General features: G+C 45.8%; 1 protein-coding gene across 1 annotated transcript in view; it reads right to left on the reverse strand.

The window, feature by feature from the left end:
* ZFC3H1 (zinc finger C3H1-type containing) overlaps positions 1–24,233 on the reverse strand; it is an 844,920-nt gene that overhangs the window by 781,161 nt on the left and 39,526 nt on the right. The window contains exons 3-6 of the mRNA XM_085652529.1: positions 4,686–4,744; positions 4,119–4,323; positions 944–1,173; positions 97–217 (exon numbers count right to left, since the gene is read on the reverse strand). Of these exons, the coding sequence (XP_085508655.1) occupies positions 97–217; positions 944–1,173; positions 4,119–4,323; positions 4,686–4,744 (615 nt within the window). The remainder of the gene's footprint in view (positions 1–96; positions 218–943; positions 1,174–4,118; positions 4,324–4,685; positions 4,745–24,233) is intronic.

Genomic DNA, 24,233 nt, shown 5'->3' on the forward strand with positions numbered 1-24,233 from the left:
CTACTTCTATTTTAAGCCTGTGCTTAGCAAAAAGCAAATATACCTAAATTTAAATCTACAACACAAATACATATTCTCAAAGTTATGGACTCTCACCTGGCGAGTTTGTTTCACTGTCCGTATCCATTGCAACTTCTTCATAATTATCATACTGATAAATTCCACCTGCTCCATCAGAAGCCTGCTTTTCTGATCGCTTTAGATCACAATCTGAGGACTGATCACAAAAAATAGTCAATTACATAATACACATTCTCTTGGCTTACGATTACCTACAAATCCATATTTGGATGCTAGCAAGTATACTGGAGAGGGGTTGGGGGGGGGGGCAATTACAGGCAACTCCTCCAAGCGATTGGATTTATATACCAATTTCATAGTTTATTTTCTGCCTCCCTTGGTCCAACATCCTTCTTTTATCTACCTTGACTGCTCCCAAAGTTGACACACATTTGAAGTCAACAACAAAATAGCCACACTAGGCAATACATAGATAATGACCCATCCCGGTGAAATTTCTAAATTGAGAAACGTAACATATGCAATCATTCAATTAAGAATTACTTAGTGAATACTCAAAATGCAGGTTATCCTCTTGACGAAGTAACAATCTTTAATGACATTTCTTGTTGCACAAGGTTCCTTTGAAAATTCAAAATGTTTCCCAATTACATGAACGTCCATTCCTGAGCGTTAATAGCCTTGTTACATGGTCTTCGGGATGGCTTAAGACAACTATAGCCTGCTTACCACTTTGTGTATTTATAAATGGTTGCTGCAGAAAGAGGTACAATAAGTACTCGCAATCAGTACTCCATGGCCTAAGAAGAATCAATACTGAAGCTAAAGTATCAATTTAAATTACGAAGAAACCTACAAGTTTAGATGTATCAAATATCACTCACACCACTTTAAAACCCCCAGGTTGCCGTTTGGTACCTACCTTGTCCTTAGATCGCCTCTTGCCTCCGACAAGTTTCATAAAACGATTGTACTGTTCCTCTTGATTGGATAGGTCCCTAATTTTCCTTATTTCCTCCTCCCTTTTTCTCCTCTCCTCTTCTTCAGTGCGTTTCCTTTGCTCTTCTTCCTCTTTTTGTCTCCTTTCTTGCTCTTTTTCCTGCTGAAGCTTCAGCCAGGCTTTAGTTTTTTGCTTTCTGAGTGCTTGTTTGGCTTTACAGAGAGAAAATATATTTAAGCCACCAACGAGATAATGTAACAACTTAGAAGTATAGAAGCTTATTGGCAATTCGGGTTAAAGCTATTACAGACCAATAACTCATCTTCAGGATGCCGCAACTAAAGGTAAACAAAATTCAGATGACGGCCACCTACGCACGTACAGTGGACATTTTGGAACAATTACTATGCATTCGGAAAAATCTACAAAGATGGCCGTTGTATGCATGCATGTGTAGTGGCCATCTTTATTTTAATTTAAAATGGATAGATTAAGAATTATTTTTTAAAAGTATACATCCCCCTAGTGAAGGCTGCTACTTGATACCAATATCACCCAAAAACATCTTGTATATGCTCCCCAGAATGTACCATGACCCGAATAGTATATTGTGTATAGCAACTCCTTTATTCTGTAAAGGGGATCTTTTTCCAACACTGATCCTCCTAAATTACTGCTAACCCTAGTCTGTATGATCCTAGAGACAACTGGCCCTCAGTGCTCCTGCTCGAGCATTTTCAGTCCTGATGGCCCTGTACTTACGAAGGGTCAAAACGCCATCAACTTTGGGGAAAATTTGCGCAGATTTAAAACTCTACCTACCTTTTAATACCACTATTCTGAACAAACAAATATTCAAGCGAAAAAAGTCTCTTAATGTGGACAAAAGAGGAAGATCTCTTCGCAAATAAATTATTAACACAATTAATGAGGAAAGGTATGTTATAACAAAATCATGGCAAATTAATTCATTCAAGTAAAGAAAAGAAAACCAAAGATTGTTCCTTGTTTTACAGGTATGAGATTTTCAGGGTGCAAGATTGAAGGGGACGTGGTGTGAAGGTAAGTGATCAGGGTCAGCAGATTAGGGCGACTGACCGCACTGGCCATCACCATTTCAAAAGACAATAATTACATGTAGCATTGGAATAGGAACTAGGATTTCCTTTTTGAAAAAAAAATACTTTGTTTTAATGGGACCTCAGTGCTCCGAATCAAATTGAAAGTTATTCAGTAGTAGTAGCCAATACATATGCATGGTCTTAATGGGGAAATTAGGATACTGACAATGTTACTAAAAATATTTTTACCTATATAATAGTTACATCATAGGTCACAAAAACAACCTATGATGTCAGAAAGGAGGTTGACACTGCCTGACTTCTTGTGACGTGCAGGGCATCAAAGAGATACTAAAGCCTACCCAAACACTTAAATCGAATTAAGAAAATGTATGCATAGAACAGCAAAAAACAAACAGGGCAATATATCAATCAGTCTCCAATATAGTTTTATCAAAAGCAAGGTATCCGTTTTCAAGGACAAAGAAATGCACAGAGAAAATAGCAACACAACACAAAATAACTAGATTTAAAACAGCCCAATCCAGAGGTTGTACACTTTCTACTCAATAGTCTTATCTCAGAAATCTGAGCTACGATCATTTTAGTCATTGCACTCTCACTTTTTCACAAAGACTCAAACATCGCTACTCCCCAAACCCTTGCATTACCTCTTGGCAACATTTAACCTGAACAGCTATCTTTGAATCTGATGCATGTTCCCCAAACCACAATAATACAGGCCAGAAAGACCATGTTCATGAAAGAGAATAATGATTCTAAAGGAAAACAGTCTAGTCCCAATTCTGCTCTAAAACAACAATTAGATATGCCACACTATAGGCTCACTTTATCTGCCCTAACAGGAGCCTACAGTATATGCTGGCAAGTGAAAGTGAACATTATGGAGACCAAATTTCAAACATTACTTCCAGGATTTACTCTGCCAATAATCATGACTGGCTATGTTAGGCTTCTATTTTTAGGCTTAAAGGAGCACAAAGTGAATTTTGGAAATTGAACCATTCTTTTCTCGTTTCACAGCCTAGTATCAAGAATAGATGATGGGATTCTTAAAAGGCAAAAGTTAATCAGGATTTTTTGCATATAATTTAGAACACACATTACAAAAGACAACATTGATAAGACAAATTGATCCAGTAGAATTTATAAAAACTTTGCACCTAAAGCCATAGAAACATGTGCATGAATCTCTAGGTTTAGAGGCTATATATACACACACGTCAATTAAAATTAAAGACGGCCTTTCTTTAAACACTCCGGTCACACTACGCAGCAACTGAAAAAATGACAGGGTAGCTTATAGAATAAAAAATTCATAGTATCCCTGACAGAATCAATCTCTCGTTACAAGAGATGGGTTTATAAGTCAGGCTTCCCTAAGCCAGTCTACTACAGGGCAAAAAGCACCACGTAAAATGAAATAATAATAAACAGACATTAACATTCCTCTAGGGGCTCTGCATTCCACAGTACTGCCCCAGATGTTAAAAGAAGCTGGTACAGACAAAAACAGAAGAGGATGAGGAAAACGTTTGGGCAACTGCAGACATTGTACTTTCTTATGCAGGTGGGGGATTCCAGTCAATACAGGCCACAGCCCGACCATTGCCAGTGTCCCACTTGTACTCTACTCACAATGTTATGCCACCAACGGCACTCCTTCTTTGATTCCCATACTGGGAGACTATAGGGAACCACACAATTAACATGCCCTCTGCAAGATGTCTTACTCCAGGATATGGCTAGAAACCACCCCCAGTTCTGACAAAATTGTTGCAGTAGTAAATAGGGGACACACCCACCACAGAACATTACCATCATCAACTATTTAATCTGTCAACCCGACCTACCCCCATATTTCTACAGTATAGAGGGCAAATCCTACCAGACACGATGATTAAAAAAACAAACAAAAAAAAAACCACTGGTGGTTGAAGGACTTCAGGACTTTCAGACGTTTTGAAATATAGATTGAACTAATTCTACTTTTAATGCTCTCAAACTCTACTCGATCTGGGTGGTTAACAGAAGAAAAGAACACTGAAACCAGAACAGCCCCTTCATTAAATTACCTGCATATGAAGGGCTAACTTTTTTCACTGAATGCGTTTTTGAACTTGCTTTAATTTTTTGTTGTAAGTTTTTTGGTTTCATCAACTTCTCCTTGCTTTCCTTCATCACTTCCAGCTCCTTCTGGTGCCACTTTTTGCTTGCTGACTGAAGAGCCAAAAGTCGAAGGTGCAATTCAGAAATCTCTTCCTCATCTTCAATAAGTATCTGTAAAAATGTAGTAATTCGTCAGCAAATCGTGAATATTCTAGCAAAATATACATCAAAATAGAGTAACACTAGCGAGGGTGAACAGGAGTCTCATCTTAGAAAACAGTCAAAAATACATACTGCTCCTCTGTAGTGTTTTGATCTATCACGTGCAATCTAATGGAAGATCAGCCTCTACTTTAAGAGTCTAGATAGCTACTGCTGCCAAAGTGTAACCCATGTATTGCATATGATTGATATGCCGAGCTCCCTTATTGTGTCATGTATTTGTTGCAAAATAAAAATTCTTAAAGACCATCCAGAAAAATAAGTCTTATTCACATAGTGCAGTGAGAAAGTAAAGAATAATGCTTGCTTACCGACTCAGATGCTAGATCAGAAGCATTGCTTTCGCACGAGGCACCATTTTCTTCTTGGTCTTCAAAAACAAAATAAATAAAAAAAGATATATTATTACAGGCAGTAACGATTAAAGAATTCATTATGGAGACTCATGTCTGACAGACATTTCATTGCATGGCCAGTGGCCTTAACCTTCCATCCTCCAGTTAAGAACAATGAGATAATTTTGAGGTGTTCATTACGATTGTCATTTCAACATGCAGTTCAATACAAATTCAAACTCTCTAGTTAATGCATTATGCAAGGTGTAAAGATTAAAAAAAAAAAAAAGTTAAACTGGTAATTAATACAATTTAAAAAATATTGTGATCGGAATTATAGAGCATTACTACCCTTGAGGAGGTATCGAGTCAGTAAAATTTTAGATGCTTTCACTCAAGATTTTCTGTGGTAGAATGCCAGTTAGGAGTGATAATTGGGGGGACTATTTGGAAAAACTCAACAACTCGAATTCCCCAGTACCATGATGGCTTCACTGAACCCAAGAGTGTGTGGTACCAAACAACTTCTCTTAATAAACCCACTCTGATTCCAGGGTTGGGTTTATTAAAACAGGTACTTCATGGGCACCTCCGAGGTGCCCCCTGAGAACCTATCAACCTTGGTGTGGTCTCCAACTGGCTTTAAGCAACCTGCCATCACCATTTTTCTGGACCCCTGGGTCGAGAGCCTCTGCTCTCTGTGGCCAGAAACAAAAGCACCTGCTGGGCGGAGGTGTCACACCTCCTCCTCCAGGAAGAGCACAGTACTCAAGAGGGAGATTTCAAAAGACTGCCACCTTTGAACAGCAGCAGAGGCTGGGGTCGCATTACAAAACCACACTTTTGACAGGAGAACCAGCAGAAAACTTAATAGAAGGTGTGCTCCCATTCGCCAACTCCACATCTCCGGTGCTGGAGGTGAAGTAAAGCACATCTTAACAATGGTTGGACTTATCCAATCAGGACTATGGCTATGCCACCCCCCCCCCCCCCACCATAGGAGGGTGGCATTATAGTGGGTGTAGACACCCCAGGTAGAGATTCCATAGGTCCCCACTTGTTACTCCGCTGTAAAACCCCTAAAGCTAGTATTTAGGTGGCTCCCTCAGACCCTGAAAATAGAACTAGAACTACGACAACCTAAAGAAGCCCAGACACCGAAGAACCGAACAAGAGAAGGACCAGTGACTGACTGTGCCAGTCCTCCCGGCTGGTCTGCTGCCTTTCGCCTCTGCTACAAAAAGACGACTCGTGCTGCAGGACCAGCGACCTCCAGAGCCCTGCGTGCCTTCGATAGAGACTCTAAATCTCCTGTGGACAGCGGACCTGTCCAGAAACAAACATCTACATAGAAAAGAACTCTGCCCTGTGGAACAACAAACTCACTTCCGGATCCACCTCTGCACCAGACGCTCACTGCCAGAGTCCAAGTGACCCACTGGTCCTGTGAAGGTTCCACAGCGCTTCGGAGTACAAATCCACTGTGGGCTGACCCTTGCCAGACTCCACTTCGACCCAATTAGTACTGAGGAGTACAGCTCAGATTCAGGGAGACTTAAAAAAAAAAAAACAGAGTCAGATCTGGCTAGATTTCGTAGACTACTCAGTGAAAACACAAAGGTTGGTTAGATGGTAACAATGTGCATGACTTTGAAGGGCTTTATAATTTGATGATGTATCACCTTTTAAGTAATTGTCACCAAGAGAAACGACATCAATTCCTAATAGACCATGTTCAATCTCTCCTCAGAACCTGGAGGAGAAGGCAGACCACTAGGTCAACCCAAGGGTGACGAACACTACTACTGGTTGGGGAGACAAAAGAAAAGAGGCCACAAAGCGTCCCCCCCTCCTCTGCCCTCCCCCTCACCAAAACTCTTCACAGCCAAAGGATGGGTACCGTGGGAAAAACTGGGATCTCAAGAAGGTGTCATGACTTTAGGTCCTTGGGACACTGAACTGGAGACTCTAGCTGTAAAAATATGAAAAATGCCTCTAGCCGGGAGGTGCTAGAGGGTGTGCAAGCAAGAAGGCTGCACAAGTGTGAGGCTCTCAATGCCCAGGACAGAAAAACAGTAAAATCCTGTCCCTACTGTCCGAATATTGAAGCGAAATCTGCGGCGCAAGGATGAGCCTGGCTCGCCCAAACATTTGCTTGAGGTGGCGGAGTGAAGTAAGAAACCAGAGCAGACCCAGGCAGAGAGCTACTAAACGGCAGCCAACTAACGGAGAATCTTAAAACAGTGCGGACCCAAAAGTGCATTTGTGCGAAACAGAAAGGGAGTGTTTGCAGCACGATGAATAGTTCCCCTCCCGGGATAAACATTGCTACTAGGGTCCTGCAGCATAGAAGCGAGGAGCGGAGTTTGCCGACCAGACACCGCAGGGCTTGCTGCAAATGGCAGCCGTGCTTACAGTGTATGTACAAGCCCCCCGATGCAGACGCCTGATGCTGAGGGACTGCGAGACAGCGGAGGGTGATGGGAGTACCGCTGCTGCCCTACAAGCGCCCAATACCCTCAGGACGAGCCTCTCTGATCCCGACCTCACACCGAGGTAGGGAGCTGGGAGGAGTGGCGGCAGAGACAGGCACACCGGGAAGCTGCACAGAACGTGGGGAGCCCTCTCCTTGGCGCCGCACAGCTTACCTGACCTCTCTGGAGACGACAGGACGTGTTCATAGCCCTTGCCCCCTCCTGGTAGAGGAACCGGAGGAGAAGCGAGACTGCCCTGTGAGGGGCCCCCCCCCCCCCCAGGCGCGTGCAGATGGACGTGCCTGCAGTCAGCCCTGGCTGCTAGGACACAGTCCTAAGACCCCGGGATCACTAAACTGAGCCACACACCAGCGGGGGCAGTTCACCGCCCCCCCCCTTCTTTTATTGAGGCAGAAGTCCAACCTCCTGGATAATTTTTACAACCCTCCCGCCAACTACATCAAGGACAAGTAGGGAGGCTTCCATTGACAGAGACCCCACACCAATACATTCCCGGTCTGGGCCGTGACAGCAGTAGCTAAAGCATGGCAGAACCAAAGTAAAGCAGACCAAGCTGCAAGTCGAGGCCCGTAAATCCACTCGCATGCAACATAGCGAATTGGACATGGCGGAGTTCCCGCATTCTGACAGCCAACCTTCAGCAGACAACCTGAAGGAACTGCTCCTCACAATGAAGCACAGCCTTACCTCCATAGAAAAAAAAATGGACGATATGAGCGCTCACATGGACACAGTAGCCCACAAGCTGGAGAAACACCATGGGCGCATCACGGAAGATGAGCACCGCCTTTCTGAATTAGAAGTCACATCTGCAGGCAGGCACAACTGCTTAACATGGAACGCTCACTAAAGGTGATAGCAGCCAAGAATAAAAACCTAGAATCAAGATCGCGTCACAACAACATACGCATCCTAGGCATAGCAGAGTCCACAAACACCAGGAAGATGGAAAAATACATTGAGCGCCTACTCACAACGGTATATGGAGCGGGGGCTTTTCGACGATGCTTCTAGTAGAATTGAACGCTTACTGGTCGACCCCGTCCTGAAGCTCCTCCAAGGCCAATCATTGCCAGGTTGTTAAATTACTACGACACCACCCTTCAGCTAGCCAGGGAGCAGCAACAACTGTCCTTTGACGGCTCAGACATTGCCATATATCCAGATTTTACCATGGCGTGCAGGAGGCTCGGAAAAAGTTCTTGCCGGTGAAGAAGAAACTCCAACAGGCCAACATTACATACGCCATGCTTTACCCGGCGCGCCTCTGAATTACACATCAGGGGAAACATTTCTTCACAAATCTGTAGCATTTAGCAGACTTCCTGAAAAGCACATGCAGGAGATTCCCCCCCACCCCCCCTTGGCGTAGGCGGCCCAAGGCTCTCTCCCCTCTTCCTTGCCACTGTCGTAGCAGTGCTGACGGTGGCTGAAAGCACCAGCTTTTAAGTACCCTCAATTGGGGAGCGGATGGCACAAATCGGGCCCTTACATGACACTCCAAACTGAGCATATTACAACATAAGGCGCAGGTGTGCCATTAATGACTTAACAAGAGAATAAATATGCACCAATGCTAGTACTGCTAGTACTGCAGCACACTCACACAAAAGACTACTATATCGGACACACAGTATGCAAGAGAATATGTCCTGGGCACCCTCGCGGTGGACCTTCAGCGCCCTCCTGTAACACCCCAGAAGGACATCTCTAAAGCCAACTTTTTGTTTGACGGACTGAGCCCTTCTGTCCTCTACGTCTTACTGTACTGATCTCAATGTGCACTCTTCGCAGATACCCCGTTCTATTCACTCCTATATCGACTCATCCTTGGGACCGGATGTATGCTGGAAACCACAATCGTTATGGGAGACCCTAACCAAAGTTCACTTGTTTGCTCTCGCACGACAGGCACCGTTTGTTGCACTGTTTTTTGAAGGGTTTGAAGGGAGGGAATATGTAATATGCCAGTTTAGGGGTGCTGTTGTGGGTAGATGGAAACAGTTAACGATTTTCATGTTGCTAGCAAATGTTCTACATGGTCGAGTGCTGCTCGAAAGCTGGAGTCCACAGAGCCCCCCCACCCAAGTTTATCACCTGAAGTCCCATTTAAATGGCACCACCTAGCTACAATTTTATAACGTGGAACGTACGCGGCCAGGGCAATCCCCGTAAACGACAGCATGTTCTAGCTTATCTAGACAGGCACAACATTCATTGTGCCATGGTCCAAGAAATACATACGTAAACACGGCGATACTTATAAAAAAAAAAGTCCTGTATGTAGCTCTAGGCTCCATATCATAATGATGACCCTGATTTCTTCGCTACACAATGGGGGAAGATAACAGACATATGCTCCACTCATATCGGGGGGTGGGGGGGGAGATCTCAACATAACGATAGACCCGCAGCTAGATAGATGGATCACATCCCCAGACTTAACACACTAATGCCCAGCTCCAAGTTCGGGAGATGATTAATGAACACAAGTTGATAGACGCTTGGCGGACCCTACACCCCGTGAGCAGAGATTGCACATGTCATTCTACAGTACACTCTTGGTGGTCACGAATAGATTGTTGGCTGATCTCTATAGAGGAGAGGCCCTGATTGAAACAGGCGTCCCATTTAGTGTGCACGGACTCTGATTCATCGCCTGTGGTAATGGCACCGACTCCCCCATGCACATCAACACCTTACCAGTCCTGGCGGCTCAAACCGCCCCCCCTCCCCCCCCCCCCCCCCATTTAGGATGGATCTGGAACAAGAAATTAATTATTTTTTTCACTCGAAGTATAGATTCTGTGCCCCTACTAGACACGGTATGGGAAGCCTTCAAAGACACTATCGAGGGGTGTGCATAGCGAAGCGAGGGGGGATATTAAGAGATATTCATACCACACTGACATCTGGAGGCCGACATTTAACAGATGGCGCCCAACTAGAGAGCGCCCATTGTGGATGCCTGCGAGGAAAGATAAGGGACGCACTATCTGAATACCAAAGCACAGAAGAAAGAGAATGCTAGTTACGAGAGACGTATTGACAAGCCCGGAGATATGGGGAGGGGGAAAGGCCAGGCAGGGTCACTTGCTTTGCTAATCTGAAAACCAAGATTCTACACCACCATTCTAGAGATAACAGAATTAGATAGGAAGGTATGCATTGACACACCAGTTATACTGAAGGCCTTCCATGCTTTTGACACCACCCTATACACGATGCATAGGACACAGCCCACAGATTTTGAACCATACAGACATGGCAATGGGTTAGCTAGGGTATGCCCAGAGACAGTTCCTTTCTGCTGAGAATGAAGAAGAGGAGATCCGTGCAGCAATAATGCAGCACCGCTCTGGGCGAGCCCCAGGCCTGGACGGCCTACCCACAGAATTCTTTAACACATATAGAAACTGCCTGGCTCCGGTCCTGAAAATCCTGTATGAGGTGGCCCTGGAACTTGGGCACCCTCATGCAGACAATGTGAGAAGCGCTCATTATCTCCATATTAAAGCCCGGGAAACCGGAGGACAAGTGTGACTCATACAGGACCCTTCCGCTGATAAATTGTGATGCGAAGATACAGGCAAAAGTGCTTGCTAACAGCCTGAACCTGCTCATGAATGCTTTAGTATTGCCAAAACAATCAGGATTCATCCCTGGGTGAGCTACAACGCATAACCTCCGCACCCTCTTCGCTCTCATGCGGGATATAAACACTTACCTAGCTGCGGTGGCTATTTTCCTAGATGCCACCAAGGCATTTGACTCCCTTGAATGGGATTACCTTCTTGGTGTGCTGCGCCGAATGGGATTCCCGCCCCCCTTTATATCCTGGATCAAGCTGCTTTATAATCAACCACAGGCCAACGCGCTGATTAGCGGGATGTGCTCCTCCCACCTTCAAGTCACGCGAGGGACAAGGCAGGGATGTCCACTGTCCCCCTTGCTTTTTGTGTTGGCCATTGAGCCATTAGCAGCCAAACTCCAGCGAGAGTATGCGATGCGGTACGGTAACCCATAAGAAATCTGATGGTGTCCCTCTATGCCGATATTACACTGTATCTTTGAGATCCTGAAAGCAGCCTCAACCCAATACTTAGAGAATTTATACATTTCAGAATGCACTCAGGGGTAAACATCAACTTGGAAAAATCCTAAATCTTCCCCCTCACCCCTTAGGTCCAGCGGTATGTCCTAGACTACCCACTGACCTGGTGTGAATCTGCAATCAAATATTTGGGGATTACTGTAACTAGAGGCAGAACAGATTAGATGCGAAACTACTATGGGCGTGTGCTAGAGGCCTTAACAAACTCAATACCGAGGTGGATTTCTATGCCCCTCTCGCTGGCGGGTCCAATCTCTTTGATTGGATGATAGTATTGCCAAAACTGCTACATGTTTTTATCAACATTTCCTAATGCCCCAAGCAAGCTTTTTTTTTTTTATTTCTTGTATTACATTTCATTTATTAATCACTGTGTGCATAAGAAATGTCTCGCATCCTCTGTATAAGGCCTAAGGCTGCTTGACCACACGAGCACAAATAGAGCACTTTGTTTTTACATTTAGCACTGTACGCTTCTGGGGAATCTCTGGACTCTGTGCACAATATAGCCACTTAGTGGTGTAGGAAGCTGGCTCTGTATATACACTACTAAAATGAAGTACAGTGTGCACAGAGTAGATTGGAACCCCAAAGGTCGGCAGAGGTAAAAGTAGATTGCACCTTACTCTCCATTTGTGGTAGTGTGGGCGAGCAGTAAAACTTTATCAGAGGGTAGTACTAAGCATTTGTTGTACACACTCGGGCAGCAAATGATGTTACACACTCAAAGACAGAACTCAGACCAATTGATTTGTATAAAAATATTAAGTCATTTTATTTCTAGAACCAAGCCAAGCCAGGTGGTAAGTGAAATACTTTTGCAAAAACGTATGCAATGCTTTACAATTGAATGCAGGTTCAAATGCAGTTGATTGGATTACAGGTAAGTCAATGTTTGAAAAGTAACTGAACAGTAATTTCAACATTACTTTGTACATTACTCGCTGGATTAAGTTTGTTTACTTTTGCTAATCAGCGTGATATGCCTAGATATCACACAGACATTTCCTAGACAGAAGTAAATCACTTTTAGTACATTTGCAGTTTTGTCAATGTCCCATGCTAACCAACTCCACACTTAATATAATTTTCAAGGAAAAACAGTCAATGCATTCCTATAGAGAAATTAAGTTATCGGTTAACAGGCAGGTACAGGTTTCTGAGAGTTGGTATCCTGGGGTTAGAACCAGGGTTCCCCAGGGTCAAGGATGCACCCTTGCAACACCCTCAGCAGCACTAGGGTGGCCAGGTGCAGAGTGCCAAGGCCCAATGTTATCCAATGGGGGGTTGAGGCCTCCGGTTGGTGGCTGCTCACGATCAGGCCACAAGGTTGTGGGAGCAAAGCTCCTAAGGTTTAGCTCAGGACAAAGGGGGATCCAGTTTAGCACAAAAGGTGCACCCACAGAGGCACAGGAGCGGCCATGTGCAGGGTGCCATTTTGGCGTCGGGTGCCCTGCTGTTTCCAATGGGGGTTGCCGGTTTAGGCTGCAGGCTCGGTCCAGGAAGACTTCCTAGTGCAACCAACAGCTGGGCAGGTAAGTTGAAGGGCTTGGGTCGTAGGTGCACCTTGGGTTCTCTTCACCAGGGCGCAGGGGTGTCTATTTAGGTCGCATTTCACTTACTGGGCCACACGTGGTTTGGGGGTGTGGGGGGGGGGGGATCTCTGGGTCTCAGTGCAGGCGACGTCCGGGAGTCCTGGAGGGTTCAACCCATGGTGGCCTCGGACTCTGAAGTGCTGGGGGACCTCGCTGGGACCGGGGGGCCACTGTAACTCGGGCCGTAGGCGACGGGTGCAGTGGTGGTTCCAGGCTTCTGCTTTCCTTGTCCTCAGGAGCCTCAGAGTCTCAGAGTCTCTCTTGGGAGTATCTTTTGAACAGAGCTGCTATTCACAGGAGATCCGGTCTTTGTTGAAGGCAGTCAGTCCTCCCAGGGTCTTGGAGGTCGCTGGTTGAGGGACAGGTCAACTTTTGGCGCAGGATTCTCTGGAAACTGCAGACAGGCCGGTAGGCCTGGGTCAAAGTCAGTTCTTCTCTGCAGTCTCCTCTGCTGGTCGTCTTCTTTCATCCTTCTTCGTAGATTGCGGGAATCTGTCTTCTTGGTTCAGGGCTGCCCCTAAATACTGTATTTAGGAGGCCATTTAAGGGTCTCGGGGTCAGTAGCCAATAGGCTACTGACTTTAGGGTGACTACACCCTTGGTGTGCTCACCCCACATGGGGGAATTGGCACAATCCCTAATCTGCAAGATGGTGGGTACTGAAGTGTGTTCTTCACCTCGCCTGACGGGTGATGTTGGTAGAGGTGGGCCCACCTTCCGGGCTGGCTAGTTTTTCCCACCTGTCTTCCCGCCGAAACGGAGGTGAGACGGGAAGGGGGCCTACTCCTGATAGCAGGAGAGGTGGGGGGGGGGGGGAAGGGGTCGCATCACAAAGGCGGCAAGGCCTTTGAAGCTCCCCTGCAACAGATGGCTCTTCCTGGCCTCCATCCAGGAAAGACCGTTTCTGGGCTCGGGGAGCGAAGACTCCCACCCAAGGGATCCAGAAACATGTCTCGTGGTGGCAAGCTGGTGTGTACCAGTCAGGGAACCCGCCAGAGGCTGGTTGTTTTTCAGGGGGCTTCCCCTAAGATGCCCTCGGAGGGCATTTTTCATTAATTCATTGGTAAAGAACACAGGTTCTGGGAACGTAACTGGCAGGGACCCAGGGCACATCAAGTCAAAGTGCATCAGTAGTCTGGCAAAAAGCAGGGGTTGGGGGGGTGGGGGGTTACTGCAACAGACACAGCTTCCTACAAGTGGTATACCATATACAGAGCCAGCAACCCATCATAGGATGTTGTAGTGAAGATTGCTATCTATATACGTACAATGCTAAGTTAGCACAACCGCGTTAGATGTTAGAAAGCCATCTTGCCGCTTTTGCACACGACACTGTAGTCACATGTTATTAAGTGAGAAATGCTTACTCGACTTTCCTTCACATGAGAACTGCCTGTTCACATCGCTAACAGTGAGCAGCGACCTTGGTCTGTACATTGTGTAAAGAAACAGTCTGGGTCGCTAGACGGTGCATGTTGTTGGGTTCAGGTTGATCGGCCCACTATTTAGCCATAACACGCACACAGCTGCGAATACCTGAAAGTCGGGTGCTTTTAATATTGCAGTTGCATGTTTTTACACACATTCGGAAGAAGAGCTTTCCCAGGAGCAGAGTCTAGCTGATCCTGTGATGTGATCGCACTGAGCTGATCTTTACGGTATGGGGTTCCCCAGTCAAGCCTAGCGACATTCTATTAGTCTAATAATAATAATATTAGTTTGTTCATGAAAGGAAGGTGGCCGATATCCACTGTCATTTTAGCATGATTACTCCTTTCATTTTCTATGGTATTGTAACTATGCTGATGGTTTTGATCTTAATCATTTGTCTGCTTATGTTAGCCAAAGTACTGCATCTTAGGACACGAGGTTTATAAAATAAACTCTTTAAACTATACCGTGTCTTTGTTTATTCTGTTGTGGACGGATATGAGAATAATTACGAACAGGTATTTCTGATTCCCACGATTCCTGAGAATACCCTAAGTCACTTGTTCTGGGTTGTCTATACAGTGGGACCGCCGAGATAAAACTCGGATAACGAATGGGACACTGATGCTGGTCGGATAAGGGGTTCCGAGGTGAGTTTTTGGTACACCACAATTCACTCAGGTCCCTGTTTCCTGTGCATAGTTCTGTGCATAAGCAGAATCCCTGCAACATGGCGCACCTAACGTTTGGTCTATTGATTTGAAACGCCTTAGTAGTGCTTATATTAGTCCACAACACCCTCACTCTGGTTTCTGGGAGTGACGGTTTAACCTACCTGTGTTTCGACTAATAGGTTCCTTCAAGCTTGATCATTAAAAAGGTTATTTTTAACTGAACCCCAGTGCTACTGTTGATATCGTTTATACTCTTTAGTGTGTCCTAATGGCGGTTGACATAGCAGCGCATAGCCGTGCACCTCTGCGCCGTCATTTGACGCAGTATGGGGTGCCAGATGATGGGATGGCTGTTATTTTTGTGGTGAGCGCTGATGCGTCTTACCCGTATGAGATGTTTTACTCTTGGGTGACTTTTCTGGCGGTGGATGACGATGATACGTTTCACACCTATACTGCCACACAGCTACCTGCGGTCTATACCCCCGTAGAGGACACAAGAAATTCCAATCTCTGCTTGGCAGCATACAATTTGGTTTAATGACACCCTTCCCCATGCGGTTGCACCGGCGAGAATGTGCCCGTTGTCTATTGCAGGGGCCACATGGCCGGTGCTAGCCAGATTTACGCCTCATCCACGCTATATCGTGGTGGCGGTGGCTGAGTTGCCTGTGCTCCACACTGCCCTGATTACAGTACATAGGGCTTTAGTGCAGTACGGGTCACGCAATGTGCAGGTGGGGGCACCTGCTGTTGCGAGACAACCAACGGACCACCACGCCGTGGTGATTAGTCCCGTTATGGTTAATTCGGTGGTCGGCAAGCGCCCCCAAAGTAAGGATGAATTTCCTTACTGGCTTGCTGAGAAATTTGACCAACTGGAGGCGGTTTTTCGGCATACCACTCCTGTGGAGAAACACAGGATACACACCATTAGTTTGCCGAAAGACCTGGTCCCGGATATGGCCGATTGCACAAACTGGGGCAAGGTCTTTGCTGCGACCTACTCGAAGTGCTACAGCACCCAGTCTATGTCTGTACTACCCTCCGTGATTAAACGTGTTCAAGAGAATCACGGTGCGGAGGCTGCTATTGAATTGGGAATTAGGCTTGTCGACAGCTTCAATGTGGGTGTTCCATGGTAATGGGCAACCTCAAAGGCAATGCCATGCAGTTCCAGGTAGCTAACATGCTGGACCTCGTGGATGAACTCGACAAGCCCAAAGAGTTCGCTAAAATAATTGCAAAAGCCTACAGGACCGTGGGTCGTAGTGCTTTGGGTGTAAGGCCCGCCGTGATAATTCATGATCTAGTACAGCAGACTAAGGTGAGCTCGTCCACTAAAGACGAACGCCCCAATTTTCCTTAACAAAGTTGGCAAACAAATAAACAGGGGAAGCAGCAACAGAAACAGGGGTCTCGTCCTGCCTCGCCCGTGCAGTCGTCCAGCGAACGCACATATGATCTGCGCGATCGATCTCGCATTAAGTCACCTGATAGATTTCAGGTTTCTGAACAACGCTCTCCTCGTTCTTCACAGGAAACATCGGCTTCACACTCAGGTGGCGGAGACCATGGGAAAGGAAGGGGTGCCCAAAGTCGTGAGCAACCCCGCTAGACTGACGGCAAAGGCAAGCAGGACAAGTCTGCACGTCAACTGCCCCCGTTTCAGAAGAAGAAAGTTGCTGCACTAACAGAGCGGTATGCCACAGATGGTGCGGACGCAGCTTCAGAACCTGACATGGGCACTAACGCTGCTCGACAGCGCGGCGGAAGTTACAGTAGTGCGACAAGCACTGCGTCCTTATCTGGTGGCGACAGCAACTGATACGTTCATAACTGTAGAAACTGCTGACACTAGAGTGGCTCCCCCTGACAGACTATATAAAATAGTACTTTTAATTGAAGGTGACATACAACGCACGATTAAAGGGATTTTTTGGGATAATCTGACCACTTAATATGATATTCTATTGGCGGAGGCAGATTGGCCCCCGGCTTTCGTTTTAGATGCTCCTAGAGGGGAGGAGGTGATCCTCCCATCCTTCGCGCACACAGTGCCAAAGGACCAAGCTAAAAAGTTTGCCGAGGAGTGGGCTCTGGTGCTAGCACCTGCGCTGTATCGTAATCAGGTAGGCTGGGATAAATTGTCCCCCAGCCATGAAATTCCGTTGCGGTCCACGCCCCAGCCACAACCCCAATATCCCATGCGTTGCAAAGCAAGACCTCACGTCGCAGCTATCCTTGAACAATTGGAATATCAAGGTGTAATTGAAACATGTGCGTCACCAATGAATAATCGTTTATTCACTGTGACGAAGCCTGACGGGTCGTACCACCTAGTTTTGGATTACCGGCATTTAAACTCTCATTGCCAGACATCGCAGTACAAAACACCCACAGTTCGGCTCTCGTCGATAGTCTCGTGAGAAAACGGTTTAAAACCACACTTGACATTTCCAATTGTTTTTATAGCCATAACCTGTCCTCTCTAAGTAGTGAGTGGACGGCATTTACCTCGGGTGGCAAACAAAAACATTACAAAAGATTACCGATGGGCTATAAAAACAACCCTGGTGTCTCTGCCGCTCGTGTAGTCTCTCTGTTAGAGAGCATAGACCCTGATGCGTACTCATATGTGGATGATATTTATCTCACAGATGACGAGTTGGGACCGCATCTCCGTCGCGTTGATCGCATTGTTTTGTTTGCAGACTTCGGTTACAAATTCAACTTTGCGAAGTCTCACATTGCGGAATATACAGTGTTCTTTGAGATACGAACTCAACAATGAAGGTCGAGGATTGGCTCTGCACTTCCTAGAGAAATGCGCATGCCTCCGTGCTCCCACGACACTGAAGAAGTTACAATCTCTGCTGGGTTTTCTGAATTTCGGTCGAACGTACATTCCGGATTATGCCCAGCGTATCAAGCCGCTTTATGACTTGGTACAACCTACTTTTTCCAAATCATGTTGGCTGCCAGAGCATTCAGCTATTTTGCAATCGTTGCAAGCTGATCTTCTTGCCTCAAAATACTTACTGACGCGTGATAACCACACTAACCTGGTCATAAGAATTGTGCCAGGCGCAGTGGGTTTCACATAATTGACGTTCAATGAGAGCGACACCGTCCCCATTGCCTACAAATCACACTCGTACACTTCGGCTGAACTGCGATTTTCCGCTGTCGAGAAAGTTCGGACATTAGTACAGATGGCGATTCTGAAAGAGCGAGCGCTATCACAAGGTAAACGCATGTTGGTGGTAACACCATATCCTGCCCTTGAGGCGGTGACAAAAGCTAGTGTACCAAATTCTAAAGCTTTGCATCCAAGGTGGATACAATGGGCCACTTCCTTGACATTGCCTGACGTCACATATCTTTGACGCGGCACTTCAGACTCAGGAGTTTTTGCAGTATGAATTCGTTCATCCAGCTCCTCTGTCTTTGCGCCCACTCGAGGATTACCATTGTGTCATTTACACTGACGGTTCTGCGCAACCGGCAACTGGATCGAAGCACGCCTATTCAGCGGCCTGCGCAATTGTAGTCGGTGCTTTCGTAAATGTGAATTCCAGGCCGATGTCGTGCATACTCAGTCATTGGGTGATTGTACGGCGCAGTTGGCGGAGCTTCGTGCTCTGGTGCTTGCACTGGAGTTTGCTGATCCACGGGTCACGACTCTTAGAGTGAGTGACTCCTTTTATTGTGTTCAATCTTACAACGACAATCTACATTTTTGGTCTCAGAATGACTACCATGATTCCAAAGGTAGCACGATAAAGCATAAAACGCATTGGGTTCGAGTGGCAGAACTTAAAGAACATCTGCCTCTCGTGAATGTTATTCACACTCTTGGTCACCAACGAGTTGGTGCCCATGCTGTCGGCAACAGCCGGACTGACGAGGCAGCTAAAACAGCAGTGGCGACAGTTAGTAGCAGCCGTTACAAGATCCAAAAGTAAGATCGATGATGACATCTTGGCAGCTATTGCTGCTACAGAGAAGGGAACAAAATATCCGAGAGGTTTCCCTTCTCGTTACCATTATCGCTTAAGTCGTGATAACGTCCCATTAGTGAGGATTAACGACGTTTGTGACAGATGGATTCCCAACGCGGACTGCAGACCATCTTTGATATTAGCAGCTCATGAGGGCATGGCATCCGCGCATGCCGGCGTTGCAGCTACTGTATCTCTGTTACAACAACGTTACTGGTGGTGCAGTTTATATAAACAAGCCCGTGCTTATGTTCTTAATTGTGACATTTGCCAGCAGATAAAACCTTCATCTGCGGCGCGCCCACCACAAACTCAGTTGTACATATCTAAAACCACTGGGTTGTGTTTATTTAGATCATTACGGTCCATTTACCTCTGATACTGTGTACAAATACATCTTGGTTGCAGTGGATTCGTGCACACGTTTTCTGTGGGTGTGGCCACAAAGGAGTGCTGATGCCCGTACTGTCATAAAGGATTTGCGTGTCTTTGTTGGAAGTTTTGCATGTGGTACCTTTCATTCTGATCAGGGCCCTGCATTCGCCTCCAAGGCGTACAAAGAAGCCATGAGAAATTTGGGGGTCCAAGTCAAAGGTAATAGTGTAGTGTAGTGTAGTGAATGAACCGTGACTTAAAGCAATCTTTGACAGCCAGGGTTTTAGGTACTGGCCGGAACTGGCTAGCCCACTTGACGTGCACTTAATAATCTCTCTAGAAGGTCTCTGGGTGGGCGGACCCCATACATGATGCTCTTTGGCATACGAATGTTTGTCCCGGACCTTGATGGTCTAGACATGGCGGAGTCAGCCACACCCTTTGACGTAGATTATCACTGTGCTGTATTGCAGAATCTTCAAGAAGCCAGAGACAGTCCAGCGAAGTAACACGTTCCCTCTACATCTGATGCTGCGCTTCAGATTCCGGTAGTCGGCTGGCTACCTCTAGTTGGTGATCTGGTCCGTGAGAAGGTGGAGAACAAGAAGGAGTTCTGCCCCTCTTATCGTGCACCAGTTCCGGTGCTTGGAGTACAGGGTACACGTACAGTCATTTTACCTCCACTTCCTGGTCGCAAGGATAACAGGTACATCGCTATTGACAATGTCAAGCTACAGCCAGTGGCCGATTCTTCTTAGTATGACACCAGCGGTTTCTTGCCCTTCGATGCGGAGAAATTCTGTTGTGGCCCCAGCTTCTAACACCTTGCCTGATGTTGCCTTCGAGATGCATACAGTTACTGGTCCTTTATTGCCACCGACAACCGGTGGTCTACCTGAAGATAATGAGTATGCTTATCCTGCGGATGTTCCATTGCCCGTTTTACAATCCACCACAGTTACCCAGTCACGAGACTCTTGTGACACTAATTCAATGACTTCCATTGCCCCGTCCAAAGTTACGATTTTTGCGGCCTGGTTCAAAAGACATTTTTTAATTACCCCCTGGACTTACATTTGGCTGGTGCTCATAAGTATTTTTTGTTTATGTCCGTTGGCTTTGTGGTAGTGTTTTTTAAACTTATTAATGGACACTACCTGAGAGAAAGATCTACAATTCGAGAGATTGATGGAACTTTGGCCCCCCCACTCCTCATCATATATCATGAAAAGGGACCAGACTTTTGTGAACATTAGTGCCTGGCCTGTACGTGATGGGATCGCTTGGGATGCTGTGAAATTTCAAATGCATGGCCCCACTGAAGTAATTAATGTGCCAAATGTATTCCGTGTTTCTATGGGTGATGTCGTTAAGCAGAACATCCACTCAGATGATTGGGATGTACAAGCAATAGAAGCACTGTTTTCTGATTTGAAATATTATGCTGCATTTGATGCTGAAGATTTGTATTTAGATACTGCTAATTATGATGAGCAATTCTGCTATCAACATTATGGCACACATTTCCTACACAAAGCAAATACGTTTAGAAATGTTGTAAATTATACACAATGGGAACACTGTCCAGCCCCTAGGCTGGGCAGCTCCACAACGTTAGTGGACAAATTCACATATTTTTCTGATTTCAGTGTGTCGAATCCGGCCTCCTATTATTTTAAGGTTGTGGCTGAGTCTGCTTCTAAAGTTAGACTGACACACACCAAATTGTTGTATTCCAAGTCCTTTATGGACAAGTTGGCAATTGGAGGATATGATCTATGATCTGTGGAAAGCTACTATCAATCTAAAATCGGTTTGGGGTTCTAAACCGTGGCAGGTACAGGGAACAGAAGCTTTGCATCGTGTCTGCCTCATACCGAACCACATGTTATTTTTAAATTCGTCAATTTTTCAGACCACCTGTTTTGGATTGGCTACTTCTAAAAAATTAAATTCACTCTCCATTCCGGGTCTGGGTGCTTATCCTAATTGGGCTATTACGGATCTGTCCCTTGCTACGTTGCAGTCATACATTTCCAACACGTCCTTCAATATTTCTGAATTGAATCCAGAAGGATGGTTGGTGTAGCAAACTAGTCCGGTCAACATCGGTTTCTGGATTTGGCACCGGGGTATACACAGGTTCGTGTAGACCCCCGATTTGAGCCCTCTCACACTAACGACCTACTCAGTAGGGATGTTATGCCAATCTTGGCTGCAACATTCCACCTTAGCATCTGTTAAACTTCATTTATCCACATTAAACGACAAAATAGATTTGAATGATTTTGTTAAGGGTCCTGCGGTTGGCAGGTCCAAAAGATGGGTATATGCTATTTACAACGAAGTTTGGAAGCTGTCACAGATTGAAGCTGCATCCAGATTACGAGCTATTGACCAAGCGAACATGGAAAAAGTGTTGGCTGTAATAGATAATAGCATTAACACCCTGTCTTCCAGAATTTATACCTTAGATAATATTGTTTCATCAGTAGTAGACATTGTGCAGGATGACGTGTCTGTATTGTATCATGGTCAGAATCAATTACGTTCCATTATGCACTTTGCATGGACATTGCAAACGTTAAAGGCTGGGAAAGTCCCTTGGGATTACATGAATACTTCATCTTTGTTCCTCCCTTTTAATTTAACTGCGAAACAGTTCATGTCCATGAAGGATGCGACATTCATTGCTGCACATTGAAAAGTTAAAACGTTTATCTTTCTCTGTTGCCGAATTAAACTCGGCTGTGTGGCTTATCCACGGGGTTGATCACGTTACCGTTCCCCCTGTTTAAGTTCAGTTTGTGCATGAAACATTATGCGCTAGGCAGATATGAAGAACTTGGTTCTGCCTTTCTGCACGAAGTTTGGTCACTCCCTTTCACGTATAGATGCGTGAGGGACGGAAAAGAGTTTTATTTAAAAGTTGCAGAGTGCACTTCCACTCCGGATCACTCTGTAGTGTGTAGGCACATTCAATTGCATGGTGCATGTAATGTGCACGCTCCTAATTTAGCTTGCGTCCTGAAAGGGATCCCTGTGCCAGTTATAACACCGTCTTTCACGCTGCTTGCTAAAGGTAGTTATTTGCTGTTAAATAATTAAGCTTGCTGTGGTATGTTAGTGGGAATTCCCTACATAGTGACTATCACAGAGAGTGGTTTGCTGTAATAATGTCCTTTTCCCACCCCCCCATGGACGGCTCGATGCATTCATCTGGCCTTCCAGTCCAACCTTGAAAGCAGAGTTCAATAGGATGAGCAGAATAAGGGCTCTATTGTCTCAAAAAGAAGTCGTGTTGACTTCTTCCAGGGAAACATTTGTCCTTCATGTAGCGAATACACGCACAGAGGTGCAAGCGCTTTTGAATACTGATCTCCCACTTGATTTTGGGGCCCTGATTCAGACTCTCTTTAATGCCTCGTCAACAAGTGGCCTGGCTAATTTTTTTTAAATTGCGGGCTCCGGCCTCGTGACCTCCTTTCAAACTATTTTTGGTGTGATGCCAGCATTTTTTCATTCTATTTTTTCCAGCGTCTTCGGAGGTCTCCCTTTGCTTCTCGCCCTCGTAGCTGGGGTGCTTTTGTTGATCTGCCTACTACGCTATGGATGCACAAGTTGCGTCACACGACAGCTGGTCCCGGCTGCTCCATCTTCGTAACCGGATGCTTGAATACTATGGCACTTTACCACTGGCGACCTTAAGCATAGCCAATGGATTGTCCTTCCGGTTTCCTTACTTTACTTGTGTGCAGCCTGTCTTTCATTGCTTAGATTGTCCCTTCCAATGGGCTCTGGATTTGTGCCTGTCGAACTCTGTGTCTCCTGCCCCGGATTATGATCGGCTAATGAGCCCCTTAGTGGCTCATGAGTTAGACTGTTCTGGCGTCAGGGTAATGGCCTGTGGAGCAGCACATGGAGTCCTTGGGAATTGGGACATCGGAACAGCTGCGGCAGACTTCTTAGCGAGAAGTTATCTTGAAGAACACGACAGTTGTCCTCGAATGGTGCTAAAGGCTCCGGTTGTCGAGGAACATGTGTGTTCCTTCCCCTTGCTGAACTGGATGGCAGATAATTTTGCGGAACGTTCCAATGATTTCCTCTTGGAAGCTGTTGCAACTTATTGTGCTTATACATTGATGGACTGACGTTTTTGCACCTTCATTTCGTCATACCTCCTTCAATGATGTTTTTTTTTCCCTTTAAATGGGTTTTTTTTCAATCTTTTTTTTTCTTTTTTCTCTTCGAACTGTTTCACTTACCTTAAATGGACTTACAGTTCATGCCCTTGGTTCCGTTCTATCAAACTTGAACTCTGCGTTCTTGCAAGTGCGCCCCTACTGTTTAGTGGTCCGATGAAGGGGGGGGGTGTAGTGAAGATTGCCATCTATATACGTACAATGCTAAGTTAGCACAACCGCGTTAGATGTTAGAAAGCCATCTTGCCGCTTTTGCTGCTTTTGCACACGACACTGTAGTTACATGTTCTTAATTGAGAAATGCTTACTCGACTTTGCTTCACATGAGAACTGTCTGTTCACATCGCTAACAGTGAGCAGCGACCTTGGTCTGTACATTGTGTAAAGAAACAGTCTGGGTCGCTAGACGGTGTATGTTGTTGGGTTCAGGTTGATCGGCCCACTATTTAGCCATAACACGCACGCAGCTGAGAATACCTGAAAGTCGGGTGCTTTTAATATTGCAGTTGCATGTTTTTACACACATTCGGAAGAAGAGCTTTCCCAGGAGCAGAGTCTAGCTGATCCTGTGATGTGATCGCACTGAGCTGATCTTTACGGTATGGGGTTCCCCAGTCAAGCCTAGCGACATTCT

Source organism: Triturus cristatus, chromosome 4_1 (genome assembly GCF_964204655.1).
Source record: "Triturus cristatus chromosome 4_1, aTriCri1.1, whole genome shotgun sequence".
NCBI classification, from domain to species: Eukaryota; Metazoa; Chordata; class Amphibia; order Caudata; family Salamandridae; genus Triturus; species Triturus cristatus.